General features: G+C 32.0%; 1 protein-coding gene across 1 annotated transcript; it reads right to left on the bottom strand.

Annotated features, from left to right (window-relative positions):
* Positions 1–359: 359 nt before the first annotated feature.
* On the bottom strand, positions 360–12,653 carry LOC131062388 (disease resistance protein Roq1). Its single transcript, XM_057996024.2, has 5 exons — positions 11,935–12,653; positions 10,699–11,821; positions 4,663–4,974; positions 1,065–4,535; positions 360–888 (listed from the first exon to the last, which is right to left on the bottom strand). The coding sequence occupies exons 1-5, from the start codon at positions 12,588–12,590 to the stop codon at positions 478–480; spliced, it is 5,973 nt and encodes a 1,990-aa protein (XP_057852007.1). The 5' UTR covers positions 12,591–12,653; the 3' UTR covers positions 360–477.
* Between the last annotated feature and the right edge of the window lie 3,538 nt (positions 12,654–16,191).

Below are 16,191 nucleotides of genomic sequence, written 5' to 3'. Positions count from 1 at the left end.
CTCTTTATTAGTTGTCCATATAAAACCATCAAATTGCCACAATCAATAACTATCGACCACCAAATTATCACCAAACTCTAGAATAAGATCAGTTCTAGTATTATAGTCAAAATAATCCAATCATAAATTCAAAAAATAAACTTAATAAATACTTAATATTTATAAAAAAAAAGTAAAATAGTATTAATATAAAACTAAAAGATTGATCTAACGAGAAAGAAAAGTGCCTACTCATAAAATAAAAGTTTATACAAATTATCTTTTATATTAGAGAAGAAAATATGATTATTTTTTAGTCATATACTTTTCACAATTCATAATGTTAGTTTTTTTCTTTTCTATTATTAACTGTATCTTAAACGATGATGATAAAAAAACTTGCGCAATTTAAATAGAATAAAAACTAACTATGATTATCATCTGGTGGTATGAGAGTAGACTGATGTGAAGGTGACTTGACTTACCGAAATTTGTTTCTTATTTTTTATGTAGCTTATCGATAATTGCAGTTAAAGCGTGGCAGATTCTCCAATCTTCACCTTTCGTCACTCCCCACACACACCACTTCTTCATTATTCCCAGCTTGCTGAGAATATCATATTGCCAGTTAAGACGTCCATAATTTTGGTGGTTAATTATCGTGGTAATTATCGATTCTCCTTCTGGCAACTTAAATTTCCCTGTAGAATCCTTAGAGGATTTGTTTATGGTGTGAACTGGAGAAGAGCTACTGACCTCAATCATAGCGCATAAAATGATGATTTCTGACGGTGAACGCCAAATGTCTTCATGGCGAAGGTAAGCCTCGGAAAGCAAACAAGGGTTCAAATTTGACTTCGCTCCGTCCGCTACTCTTCCAAGCAATTGAATAAAGGTTGACGGCAGGTCCTGAAATTAAAAAGGAAAAAAAAATGGTTTATTTTCATTTACAGAACTACTTTAAACATTAATTTAAAGATCTACGGAGTGTTTGTGAAAATAAACTGATGGTCCATTGTGAACTGGGAGACCTTTACTGTCAAATAGAGAAGATTGCATGTCAAATGCAGGGTGGAAATCAATACCTTCAGCTTTGGAATGCAGTCCTGTATTGCTGCGTTGCTGCAATATCGGAATAGGACTGCTTCCGATGCTCTCAATTCTTCAATAACTGCTATGTTCTTCTGTCTTTCACAAGGCTCAATGACAACGTTCTGCAAACAGCCCAGTCTGCAAAGAATTGACAACTCTCTGCGACTTCGCACTCTAAGTTTATGGAGTGCCGTCGGCAATGTTATGCTGCGGAGCTTATCACAAGAATCAATTACAATCATCTTCAAGGCTCTCTGTCCGGCGAGAATTGGCAACTCCTCAATCAAAGGGCACTCATCAATGCACATGTCTGTAAGTTCTGTAAGATTGCCGCTTCCCGACACCATTTTCAATTCTCTGCACCTGCGCACTGTGAGATTGATGAGTGTCGTTGGCAGTGATATCCTCTGCAGCTTGTCACAAGAATCAATTACAATCATCTTCAAGCAGCTCAGTCCGGAGAGAATTGAGAACTCCTCAATCAATGGGCACTCACTTATGCACATGTCTGTAAGATTGCCGCTTCCGGCCACCATTTTCAATTCTCTGCACCTGCGCACTGTGAGTTTGATGAGTGTCGTTGGCAGTGATATCCTCCGCAGCTTGTCACAAGAATCAATTACAATCATCTTCAAGCAGCTCAGTACGGAGAGAATTGACGACTCCTCAATCAATGGGCACTCACTAATACACAGTTCTGACAGCTTTGAAAGATCGCCCATTTTTGACACATGTTTCAGTTCTTTGCAGGAATCCAAGTGGAGATTCTTTAATGTTATTGGCAAAGTTATTTTCTGCAGCTTCGTGCTCCTGATTATGCTAATCCTCTCGAGGGAAGTTAGACTTGCAAAACAAGCAAGCTCTTCAAGACCCGGACAATCCGATATCCACAACTGTACCAGATGGCCCATATCAAAGCTACATGACACTCCTTCCGAAATCCCACAATCAGCCAGCTTAAGCTTCCCGCATCCATCAATTCTAATACTTTCTAGACTATTTATACCAAAAAGAATAGGCAAGTCCTCAAGAACAGGACACTCTCTAATGTATAGCTCTGTAAGCATTGAAAGATTGCCTATCCCTGCCACCATTTGCAAATTTTTGCAACATTGCACTGTAATTTTCAAGACAGACGTTGGCAATATTATCTTATGCAACTTCTCAGAAGAGTTAATGGTAATTCTCTCCAGGCAACTCAATTCGGCAAGAAGCAGCAACTCAATCTCTGGACACTGAGTGATGTCCAGCTCTCTCAGCTTTGAAAGATCATCCAGTCCTGCGATCCTTCGCAAATGTCTGCAACGTTGCACAGTAAGATTGGTGAGCTTTGCTGGCAGTGTTATGTTTTGCAGCTTATCACATGATTCAATATTAATCTTCTTCAAGAAGCTCAGTCCCGGAAGATCACGTATGAACAACTCCTCCAGCTCGTGACAACCACAAATCGAAATCCATTCCGTATCAAAGTTACCCATCACTCTCTCAAGATTTTGGCAGTTTCTTAAAAGAAAAGACTTGAGCTTCCTACAACCATCAAGTCTAATTCTCTGGAGAGAGTCCATATGCTCAAGATGCAAGTCAAGCTCAAGCTGCTCACACTCACAAATAAACAGTGCTACCAGATTCTTCAGACTAGATATCTCTGACACACTTTTCAGTTCTTTACAAGATTCCAACTGAAGATTCTTCAATGTTCTTGGCAAAGTAACTTTCTGCAGCTTCCTACAATTGAATATGCAGATCTCCACCAAGCAAGCTAAACGTTCAAGACAAGGCAGCTGTTCAAGCTCCGGACAATCGGATATACACAACAGTGCCAGATGGCCCATATCAAGGTTACCCCTAACTGCTTTCAAAATCGCACAATCAATCACCTGAAAATAACTGAACTTACTACATCCATCAACCGTAATACTTTCCAGGCAACTTAGACCACGAAAAACAGGCATCTCCTCAATCACTGGACATTCACTAATGTGCAGTTCTGTTAGCTTTGTCAGATGGCCTATTCCTCCTTTAATTTGTAGTTGCATGCACCGTTGCACTGTGAGTTCGATCAGTGTAGTTGGCAATGTTATGTTGTACACACTCAAACATTCAACAATTGTAATCCTCTTCAGGTGATTCAAGCTGGAAAGGTTCAATTCAAGTCGAAGTTTGGGGCAGCTTTTTATATTTAGCTCTGCAAGTTTTATAAGACAAGAAATTCCTACCATTGTTTCAAGTTCTCCGCAAGAGTTTAACTCAAGACGCTTCAGAGTCATTGGTAAAGTCATGTTTTGCAGGCTACCGCACTGAAGAATGCGAATTTCCTCAATGTAAATTAGCTTCCCAAAAGATGGTAGCTCTTTAAGCATTGGACAATCCGATATGGATAATCCATAAAGGTCAAGATGGAACTTAGCAAACACTCCATTCAAACTAGCAAAATCAGTCAACGTGAGGTAGTTGAGCTTCCCACATCCAACCATAACCAGCTCAAGGCACCTTCGGCCACAAATAACTGTGAAATTTTTAAGCTCTGGACAGCCACAAATTTTCAGCACTTGAACCATTTCGAATGATATTCCTGATACTGTTTCCAGATCTTTACAATCGTTCAGCTCAAAACGTTTTACCTTGACAGACCTATCACTTGTTATGCTCTTGAGACAGTTCAAACCCACCAGGCACAGGTCAAGCTGTAGAATCCAACACCAAGAAATGCTAACTTCTACAAGCTTTAGGAGATGAGATAGTCCTGTCAAACTTTCCAATCCATCACAGTGATGAACTATAAGTTTTTCCAGCCAACTCAAATGTTCAATACATAACTCATGAATGTTTGGACATCTGCTAACATTCAATTCTACGAGCATATTAGAACTGGGCATTGCTGGCACACTATTCATATTACAAGCTGCGATTCTTATCTTTTTCAGGCGGCTCAAATGGTCAAGATTTGGCACCTCGAGCATTGGGCATGCACTAATGCTCAACTCTTCAAGCTCTTTAAGATTGGATGTATCTGACAAAATTTTGAGATATCCACACTTGCTAATATTAAGATAATTTAATGTTTCAACTCCTCTAAATTGCACTTCAATAAGATTTCTTATGGAATAAAGTTCCAAGGATTGAAGGTTTGGACAATAATTTCCGTTGAGTACAATTCTTTCTATGTTTTCTTGCTCGCTAATTACTAGATTTTCAAGCAAGCTCAATGGGGCCTTAACTGTAGCAGAATTTTGGCTACCGTTCAGTGGGGCCTTAAAAATTGACTTACTAGCAGAATTCATAGTCAGGGTGCCTGAAAGTCTTCTACATGTCTTCACCATCAATGACTTCATTTTTGACTTACGTTGAACCTCGTTGGGTTCATTTTTTAATTCCTTTTCCACATGAGTGGATATTCCTAATAAATCTGGATACTCTTCTAAACGAGTTCCGCAAATCTCCAGCTGTTTCATTTCAGTGGGAGCCTGAAACTCAAAGCAAAGTTGTTTTAAACTTTTGATGGTAGAAATAATCCGGAATCTACCATAACATAATACATTTCGTTATATAATTAATGGAGACTTCAAATTTTTATGGAAAATAACAGAATACCTCTTCATCTTGTTCCCACAATCTTTTGAAACATCCATTGCTGATTCTCAAACATTGCATATTTTGAAGCGGAATCCATGAAGGAATTTTTGGCTGTACACTGAAACTCAGCTGATGCGGATACCTTAGATGATTTAAATTGGAATAATAGGGGTACAAAAGGTGAAGCCATAGCAAACATGATGACATTTCTGCATTATCATCTGATTCCCCAAGAAAGAATTGAACTTCAAAATTCAGGGACTTGTCAAAAATAGAATGGAAACACCTTCCCTTGGTTTGGGCAAAGATGTCTTCAAATCCCTTTGATTCCTGCATTGAGAGAAGAGGCTCAGATAGTGTTTTAGTAAGTGAAAATGTTTGCTATTCAACGGACAGCGTTTATTGATGTTTATTTTTTTAAATTATATTCATGCTAACTGCATGTAATCTTTCTTTTGTAGTTAATATTATATTAGATTTGCTTGTTCTTTCGCCTGTCATGGGTGCTGCATGCAATGTAAAAAGTCGTGTGTTTTTCTAGCTGTGCAGTCCGCAATATCAAAAGATGCTATATATTTGTTTTGGTCCGTTTAAATATATAGAGAGAGAAATTGTTAATAAGTTTTTGGTTGGATTGCTTTTTTAATCATTATTAGTACTTCTTGTTGGGTAATATTATTGTAATGAAAATTCATTTGTTGTGCTTATATGGTTATTAAAAAAAATTATTTAGACCAATGAAAAGCAATTATTTTTCTCTCTTTAAATTTTTTTAATTTATTTTATAGTATAGATGCACATTTGTTAACATTATAATTTACAAAAATTATTTTTGTTGCAAACAATTGGCTAATATCGTTTTGCCTCTTATAGGCGGGTTTCTCGGAACAACGCATAATCTCAGGTTTTTTGGAATCACCACGCATTTTAAAATTATTTACCTTCTTTAATCTAAAATAAGTGCTTAAATTTTAACTTCATTATTCGTTGTAATAGGTAGTTCTTTTAAGTTAACCTATGAGCAAGATATATATATATATATATATATATATATATATATATATATATATATATATATATATATATATATATATATATATATATATATATATATATATATATATATATATATATATATATATATTAAGAATATGTATTATATTTAAAATGTTCTTTAATTTATAATCAAAATAAACTAAATTTCATAAAAACATAAATATTCATATTAATTTAATCATAAAACCAAAAAAACACTAAATCTTATAAAAACGAGGATAATGAAACTAAATCATTGTGAAAAAATCCTAAGCAACATAAAAAAAATTGATCTAAAATATTCATTGCATTATAATTTAATAATATAAATTATGAGTTTATTCACATGTAATATAAGTTATAAACATTTTAATGACATTTTTTGATTTATTAATTTATTTAAAAAAAAAAAATCAGTTTATTTTAATTTTTTTTCCAAATCATTTGTCATGTTTAAATGGTTATTAAATAAAATTATTTAGATCAATGAAAACAAAATATTTTCTTTTGTTTTATATTTTTCAACTTTTTCTATAATATAGATGCATGTTTTTTAACTTTATAATTTACAAAAATTATTTTACTTGTAAATGATTGGCTAATATTAGTTACAATAAATAAATATTTCTAATAATTATAACAAATATTACTATTAAACTAAAAATTATTAAGGCAAGTACGCGCCACAATGTGGCACTTGTTTTAAATTGGTATCAAGTAGGTTGTGAAAATTTTATTGTGTAGATGATGATAAGGATAACAATTATTTTCAAACTATTATCAAAATGGTTAATGGTGTTAGCTTATCATTCCAACTTCCATCATTTATAAGAAAAAAATTATGAATATTAGAGCATCAAAACAATGACCTTGTTATTATCTTAAGATCTTTGAGGATTAGTGGAAGTAAGATAATCTGAACATACAAATTAAAATATATTAAATACATTTACAACAAATCAATGAAGGCAATTGCAAGACACCAAAAGCAGGACAATCAAACTTTATTCAATATGCATTGCATATTTTAATTAAAAAATACATGGAAGGCTTAACAAATAGCTTACCAAGTACTTGATAATGTTAAACTAGTAAGGCCTCAAACCTTTAGAAGATGTTCTAAAATTTTATAATGAAAGAAACTGATTCTATTCATTTTTTTTTATCACAAATGTTCAAGGTATTATGAGCCAAATAGGAGAAGATATTACGAAATATGAAATTATAGAAAATATTATGAGATCTTTTTTCTAAAATCTAATCTAGTGATCATAGCAATTTTAATAAGTAAATATTGAATTGTATTTATGAGATGCCTCTAGATCAAATTTGGTGTCTCTTCGAGGCTAAGGAGATTAGGGAAATCAAGGCTATTTCTTACATCCTTAGGCTGCCAAAAATTGGTGAAGTTCATGTACATGAAAAAGGATATATCAAAATTTTATTTTGATGGTTATCTTGTTCTTAAGAAAGAAACTATCGGGAAAGTTTATTTCTCATTCCTTTATTATACTAATTGGTTAGGATACTATTATTTAGTATGATAGTTGCACCATTGACATGAAGAAGGCTGCAAAGGAAGAAATCAAGTTTAGAGAAGCATTTATGCTCCTCGGAGACAAAGTCATTCAAGACAACATGGAGACCTATTCAAATATTTTTCAGAGTAATATCTTGATCTTTCCTCTCCTATTCAAGTTGGGAAAATCTATGACTTTTATGAACGATTGAGATTCCTAACCAAGAAAAGGAATCAAGTTTTATGTAAACTATTTTGGCATTCAGGTATTTGTAATCGTTTGCTGGTTTTCAATATAGTAAGAGCTACCCCTTCAATAGCGCTTATCCATTTAAACAATAAATAAATATTTAGCAAAATTCAAAGTGAAAAAGTTGGCAAGATCTTTACAATCGTTCTATAAAGAGCTTGTATATCAAACTTTCTTTTTTTCTATAAGAATTGAAAAAAAACATATTGCTTCTCTCTCAGTTGCAAAAATCTCAAGGGTCCTTATACTAGTAGAAAATAAGAAAAGAGTGAAGAGGAAGAGATAGAAAAAATAATATAAGAAGTGGAAGAAGCAATATGGATCACAAAAGTATTGAAAATAATTGTTGTGAAATTTATTGATACTATAAATCAAAGAGTAGAAAGAAGAAATTTGAATTGAATAATTCACAAGACAATTATACTAAAGAGTCCTTTGTAAATGCAAAAGACTCCATATTATTTATATGTAATTTTCCAAAAGAATATCATAAAGATATGTGATTCCTATAGCAATCAATTAAACAATATGACTAAATTTTATCTTTTTGTCAAATTAGATAAATTTATTTGAAATTGGTTGAGGTAAATTTGGTGATGATAAAAAGGTTGATGTAATAGAAAAATATAGTCATATAATAAAGACTAAGAAATGAATAACTACTTTTAGTCATGATATTTTATAGATGCCAAAAGTAAAGAATAAGTATTTAATATTAGACAACTTGTAGCAAAAATATATAAAGTTATGTTTGAAGATAACTACTACAAAGAATTTGATAAATTAGTTAATTATCACCTCCAATCAAATTCAAATGCTTTAAAGATAGCTAATAGATCAATTCCTCTCCCTTTTATTTCCACTATTCATGGTTATGACAACAAAATTATGGATATGTAAATTTCCAAGGATTAACAAAACAAAAATATTGTGAGAGTATTTTCAATAATTTTGAGGGAATTTTTTGTTTGTTAAGGTGTGCACTTTAGAGGACATACTAAGATTTTTTTGGTAAATAAATCAAGGAAGGAAAAAATATCCTCTTCAACATATTCATACTATCATTTGTGATAATATGTAAGATTAATCATTACCTAAGACTCTATTTTTTTAATATTATTAATATTTTTTCTAACTATACATGGATCAATTTTCTTAAGAATAAATCTAAATCCTTTGATTGGTTTAAGGACATTTCAAATCCATTGCTAGAAAGAAAAGTGGAAATTATCTACAAATTCTTAGAAGAAATAGAGCAAGAGCATTTAGTTCAAAAGAGTTCTCCAATTTTTATTACAAATTTATCATCAAGAGATCACTTAATGTAACCTATACCCTCTGAAAAGATATTATTGTAAAATGAAAGAACCATGGCATTATGGAAGTGGAACGAAGTATATTATGGTTATAGAACCTCCCAAGTTGTTATTGGACATAAGTAGTGGTATCAACAATATACATCTTGAGTTAAAGCTCCACAAATTTAGTGTTGAACATCAATCCAAAATAAGTTTGGAGTGGTGATAATGTTTTTTTGCTCCTTTCCATGCATTAGGTTGTCTATCATATATTTGTTCCAATTCAAAAGAAAAAATTGAATGATAAATATCATCTTTGTATCTTTATGGAACATTGTTATGCAACTAAAGGTATTTTATAAGATTAAGGAAAAATAATAGACTATACATCAAGATGTGGATTATTATGAAGGAGTATGGTAGTGGCAAGAAAGTGTTTACTAAAAGACATCAATAATAATGGACGCAAATTTTTTTGATGTTCAGTGAAAAAATCCAATAGTAATGGACACAAAAATTCACAATGTTGCTACTATCCCCACAAGATTAAACGAAAATTTGAAATCCAGTAGTAAATCAAGTTCATGAAGTTACCTAATAGTACAAATCCAAGTAATAATTAAAATCCAATATAAGTCCAAGCTCTTCAAGAAAAATACAAAGTTTGAGTGAGATTTATTAGTGTACTATAAAAATTTATAATGGAGAAATTTTAAATTGAAAAAATAAATAGATAAAATGAAATGTCAAAACAATACATTATTTTTTTGGTATAAAAGTGCAATAACAATCAAAAGGAATATTCATTTCTCAATCTAAGTATGTAAAAAAATTATTGAAAAATGTATCAAATAATGACATGTACGACACTTGCAACATCCTTTGTACTTAGTGATAATTTGACCAAGACAATGGAAGATTGAAGGTGGATACTATTTTGTACATAAGTCTAGTTGGGAGTTTCATGTACTTTACTACAAGTACACTTAATATTATGTATGTTGGGAGCCACATTTTTTGGTTTGAATGTAAGACCCAAGTGAGTCTCATTAGCTTGCTAGTAATAGAATATTAAACTATGTGAGTAGTACTAAAAAAATTGGCATCCACATGATTTTTCTACAATAAAAATATAGATAATTGGTTATACAAACTTTGATTGTGCTAGTTTATAGATCATAAAAAATCAACATGATATGGATATATTTTCTCACTTGGACCTAGAGTTCTACCTATGATTAGTTGAAGCAAGGAATTGTGGCTTTTTCATCCACTAAAATAAAATATATTGTTATTGTAGCATCAAGTATTCAATCCATAAATTAGAAGAATATTGGAGGAATTACATGTATTTCAAGAACACCCAAATATGACTTAATGCGATAATTGTAGCACCATTCAATTGATCGAGAATTCTATATTTTATGTTAGATTAAAACACATAAAGATTCATCGGCATTTTATTCAAGATTTAATCTCAAATAGACAAGTGAAAGTTCTATAATGTTGTCTTTCATCTAAGCAAATAACTAAAATCCTCAATAAATCTCTTTCTGAAGATAATTTTATAGCTTTGAGACATTATTACAAACGACCCATATTGATCATCAAGAGAACAAATGAAAAAATATTTGTTGTTGAACAAATAATTTTGTTGATTTACTTGTTAATTTTACTATTATAACAGCTGCATTTAATATGAAAAAATAGGCTTTCTTTTTGTAGCTGCAATATGGGGAATCAAAAAATATTATATATTTATTTTAATGCATAAAAAACATAAGGATTTTTTAAATTACTTTTTATTTTACAAATTTGCTTTTAACATTTTTTTTTTTTAGAATATATATTTTTTCGACTAGTCATTGCTCTCAGTTAAAGATTAAGATTTGAAATAAAATTTTAATTTTAATTTGATACACAGCAGAAATATGGAGGAGAAATACACATACCAATTCTTTGAGATCCTGAGGATGCCACAAGCGACGAGGTTGACTGAGCTCATTTGCCATTTCTCTTCCCAAGTCCCGCAGGTGATCATGCATTCTCAGTACAGGCACCAGATCATCTATTTCTTCTACAAGACACTTGTGTTGTAATGCTTTTAGTCCATATTCAGCTTTCCATCCCGATGCCTTCCATATTCTTATAGCAGTATGCTTCGATTGACCAACAAAAAAGCATGCAATGTCGATGAAAATCTGTTTCTCTTCTGCCTGTAAAGCGTCAAAGCTTATTTTAAGTATTTTTTTAATGTCTACATGCAGTGTCTCACCATATTTATCTAGCGCTATCCTCCAGCAATTTAAATCTTGATTATTAACATGCCTTCCCAAAACTTTTAGAGACAGAGGTAAGCCTCCACACACATGTAAAAAGGCATCAACAAGATCTTCATATCCGGTAGCTGGCTGTGGTTGGGAGAAAGCATGCAAACTAAAAAGCACTCTGGAATCAACTTTATCCATTCCTTTCAAGTGATAACAAACCTCAATTCTGGCCCTTTTAAGTACCCCTACATCACGGGTTGAAATAATTACAAGACTATTACCAGGTTTCTTTAGCATCTCCATTATCATAAAAGCCTCTAACTGTTCCAGGTGATTAATATCATCTAGAACAAGTAGAAAACTCGAATGACTGCTTCGTTCTATGTGATCAAAGATAGAACTCGACCCTTCCTCTCGACTTTGAAAACTGGGCACTTTTACACCAAAGAGATCTCTGAGGAGTTGCTCTTGCAAAGAAGGTAATTTGCTTCTAGCTGAGGCTTCCCGGACATCAAATAGAAAACAGGCTCGATCATATTTTTTACGGTTTCGGTTAAACAATTCTTTGCAAAGAGTTGTTTTGCCTACCCCACCCATTCCAAAAATGCCAACGATCTCAGCCTTCCCTTGCCCTTCATTCGATCCTCGCCGGATTTCAAAATCTTGTACAAGCTTATCAAGGCATCGCCTTTCAAAATCGTGTACAAGCTTGTCAAGTGCTACTGGATATTCGGCAACATGCAAAGGTTTTGTCCTCTGAACTTCCTTTTGCACTGCTGTTACTATCCTTTTGCAGTCACTGACGCTTCACAAAGATAAAGGGGAATTTGATGAGAAATAAATTTTACTCATTGAATGCAACCAAATATTATTTGCAAAGGCATAAATCAAAGTAGAAAGGAAACAAAGAAATCTTACTTGAAATCTTTTATTTCGTGACCTGTGGTAAATGAAATAGAACGAAGAGCTTCCTTCCAGTCATCAAGCTTCTCCAAGTACCTGGATTTGCTTTTGTATTGAATGAATGCATCAGCGTACGCTCCCTTTTCTATATAGCGCAGTTCCCAGGGTTCCACCCCATAAAAAACAGGAGTAATCTTAGCTTCTGTCTGTTGCATGAGAAGCAGCTCCGCCAAACACCAAGGGGACTCTGCATATCCTTTGGAGAAGATAGCGATATGAACTAGCGCAGAGTTGATAGCAGTCTGAATGGCAGAAGGAAAGGATTGTCCAAGTTCCATCTCTTCCTTGTCAAGAAAAGCCCGTATGCCCAACTCCTCAAGAGACTGGTAGAGCGGTAGAGCCAGAGTTTGTTTGGAATCAGGGCCTCTGTGATTGATAAACACGTCATAAAGTGTTGTCGATTCAGAAACCTTTCGCCTCATGCCCGGAGGTTCAATTCCTGAGAAGCCACGATCTATACTTTTCTGTGAGTGGGATGATGATGCTGAAGATGCCATTGGTTTTAGCTCGTTAATGCTTACTGAACTTTTAGAAATGTGGAAGAGGAAGAGAAGAGTGAATTGCACTAGATTGCAGTTAACATAGATAGAATAAGAAGCCGGCAGGTTCATTAGTCCCCAGAATCAACGAGGAAAATAGGGAGAAGACCGACTTGTAAGCTGTACAAACGGAGAAATTGCATGATTAAAACCAGGAATGAACGGAAGAGAGGTTTGAAAGTTACTTTGTTGGCCACTTAGAAAAGGTGAGAACGACGTAGGTACCGAAAACCCATGTGTTACGAAGGAGAGCCACGGGTCAACCAGACCTATCTATTCATTCACATGGCTGTGTCTTTTCCTCTGTTTTTCTTCATTACAAACTGTACATTAGCGTCAGTGGCTGTCTTTTGCTTTCTTTTCACCTTGCGAGATACGCCATCTCTTTGGCTTTACCCATTTCCCACCACGTGCATGCGACTTTTCTCCACATCTTATAGAAAAACCCAAATCTACATTAAAAAAAATTGTTTTTTTTTTCAATTTTTCTGTGATTTAACAACAATATGGAGACAGATCATGAGGATTGACCAACTAAAAATTTAGTGCAAATCCGTTGTGTTTTGCAGATTTTTGAAACTGTACGAATTGTCATTTTGTGCAGAAAATAGTCGCATCCTGACCTAAACACATCTTTAGATATGGGTACATATAGCTATTGAACTTAGATGTGCTAAATGTCTTTATAAATGAGTTTTTTAAAGTTAAATTTTAGTTTAATGGTTATATTTATTAGTATGATTTAATTGATTTAAATTTAGATTATATTAAATTATATTATGAATTTTAAACTTTAAGAAATTTAAGATTGGAAATATTTAGTATGATGATTAACAATAATGTAAAATGTATATATATTTATCAAGAGGAGTACAAATTTAGTCTAATGATATTGATGATTAACATTCGAGACTTGGTGTAGATGATGTGCAATGCAACATATATAATAGTAACCTAGTTGAAAAGCTAAGATTTAATCAATATGTTAATGCAAGAGCTAATGTGGAAGGCTAAATAATGACTGATACTTAGATGGAGTGAGGTCATCTTAGTAATGGATGAATTCTAGATATTTCTCTTTATATTAAACCCTAACTTGTCGATCAATAATTTTTGAGATGTTTGAAAATTACTTTGTGGGCCACTTAGAAAAGGTGAGAACGACGAAGGTACCTAAAACCCATTTGTTACGAAGAAGAGGCCACGGGTCTATCATACCTACCTATTCAAATGTCACTGTCTTTTCCTCTGTTTTTCTTCATTACAAACTGTACATTAGCGTTAGTTGTTGTCTATTTTGTTCTTTTCTAATGCAAAGGGATAACCTTGCGAGATACGCCATCTCTTTGGTTTTACCCATTTCCCACCACCTGCATGCCTGTCTTTTCTTCTGTATTTGTTTTTCTGTCTTTTCTGGCGGACGAGGGAAATTGCGCGAGGGGTTGTTTAAACTGACGTATCCACCAACAATGCTTGATTAAAGTGAAGTATCCACCCAGGCCTGGAATTTGTATTGGATCGTATGTATTGACTTGCTATATTTTTCTAAAGACGTATATATATATATATGACATTTTAAATTATGAATAAATCATAAAAATTTATAATAGATAATATATATTATATAGTATTATAATTCATAATATTGATATATATTATTTTAGAATTTTTTTAATAAAAATATAAATTTATTTAGAATATTTTAAAATGGTAAGATATTATTGTTTGTAATTTTAAAAATATTTTAATATTATTTTTTAGAATAGTTTTTATTTTCTAAATTTGGAAATTTGTCATAATTGAATCAATTTTAAAATATTTTAGTTTGTATATTCTTATATGAATTTAGAAACTTAGTAAATTTAATTTTTTACATATTTTAAATAAACTTGTCATAAGTCATAAAATTTAAGATTTTGTCATAAATTAATTTTTTTTGACAATGAATATTTTTCTAAAAACGTCAAATGAAAGTCATCAAAAGAACCAAAGCATCACAAAAATATCATGTGACAGGCAGGGTGGCTGTCAAATTCTAGGCCTGTATCCACTGACCATGCTAAAGAAGAAATATAAATAAATAAATATTAATATTATAAATAATAATAATACTATATAATATATGTTACCTATTAGAACTTTTTATAGTTTATTAATAATTTGAAGCGTCATTAATACCGTTTAAAAAAAAAAACATGTCAATGAGTATGGTCCAATAATTTTTTAGGTCGTCATATACAGTCTAAAAGGAGAAAAATGGACATATAGACTGTCAAATTCTTGGCCCAGTCTGATCCAATCAACTTGCAATTTCACTTCTTCTTATGCAAGGTGATGACAAGTGAGAGCCTCCAACTTCACAACAAACTACTCATTGAATAAATTATACCACGAGCTAGCTGTCAAGATATGCCCATAACTATCTTTGTTGTCCTTGAAGGCAACACATTCTAAAATGAAATGCTTTTCTGTTCCCACATGCTAGAAGTGCAATAATACACACTCTTTCTTCCCAAATTTATTTTGGTCTTTTAAGAAAAGGTATACACCCTAAACACTTACGCTATTCTCCACATCTTGGAGGAAAATCCAAATCTACAAAATCAACATCTTTAGATATGGATACACATAGCTATTGAGCTTAGATGTGCTAAATGCTTTTGTAAATGATTTTTTTGTAATGGTTATATTTATCAGTATGATTAATTGATTTAAATTTAGATTATATTAAATTATATTATAAATTTTAAACTTTAAGAAATTCAAGAGTGAAAATATTTAGTAGGATTTGATTAATAATAGAGATGGAAAAAGAAAAGATTCTCATGTGTAAAATGATAATATATTAAAATTGTTTTCTTTCATTACAATTACAAGTTAAAATTTTAATTGAAATATTCTATTATTTAATAATAATTTTATAAATGTATTCAAGAATACATCAACTTCATAAATTTGTTTAAATATTTAAAATTAATATTATATATGTTTGAACATCAAGTATAATAAGTAGTTTGTTTTATATCACTTTAACCATTTCTTAAAGATAACATAATACATTATTATATTAATTTTTAAATTATAATGTAAATTGAAGATTCTAAATTTATGCAAAATATCACATACAAAACAAAGTCCCCATCGTCTATTACACATTCAATGGGCATCATGTGGCTATTTTAAATGCTGGAACAGGTACAACTTGATTTTCTTTGACTAAATTTATTATTATTTCGCTATCAACCTGCCTGGAGATTGTTTATTCTTTCTTCCCCTTGCTTAAAATAATTATAAGGAAATATCTGTTTTCATTATCATCTAACGTGGAGATTAAGCCCTCTGACGAAATAGTCGAGTCATTTGTTATCGCCTATGGGCTGGACATGTTTTTCTTTATTCTTTCCCTTCTTAAAATAATTTTAAAGAAATGTCTAATTTCACTAGCATCCAACGTGGAGATTATTAATCTATTCTTCTCTGAAAAAATTAAGGCCTATCTCGATCAATTTAGCAATGTTTGGTGATTTTATCATCTATGAGCTGTGATGATTTCCCCAACTCTCCATTAGTGTAATTCGCTGATTTTTTTTCTTTTGCTTAATCTAATTTAACAATAAAATAAAATAAAAAATATTCTTCACTTATCTTTGAAGGGTTTAAATTTTTTAATAGC

The sequence above is a fragment of the Cryptomeria japonica genome, chromosome 7 (assembly GCF_030272615.1).
Source record: "Cryptomeria japonica chromosome 7, Sugi_1.0, whole genome shotgun sequence".
In the NCBI taxonomy this organism is placed as follows: domain Eukaryota; kingdom Viridiplantae; phylum Streptophyta; class Pinopsida; order Cupressales; family Cupressaceae; genus Cryptomeria; species Cryptomeria japonica.
Note: the sequence above shows the minus strand (reverse complement) of the source record. Positions and strands in the feature narration are given on the sequence as shown.

Excerpts from the sequence above, each read along its gene's own strand:
- LOC131062388 (XM_057996024.2), bottom strand. The coding sequence starts at position 12,590 with ATGAACCTGCCGGCTTCTTATTCTATCTATGTTAACTGCAATCTAGTG. Across the intron at positions 11,822-11,934 it reads CACGAAATAAAAGATTTCAA|CGTCAGTGACTGCAAAAGGA; the intron begins GTAAGATTTCTT and ends ATCTTTGTGAAG. Across the intron at positions 4,975-10,698 it reads CTCAGGATCTCAAAGAATTG|GAATCAAAGGGATTTGAAGA; the intron begins GTATGTGTATTT and ends CTCTCAATGCAG.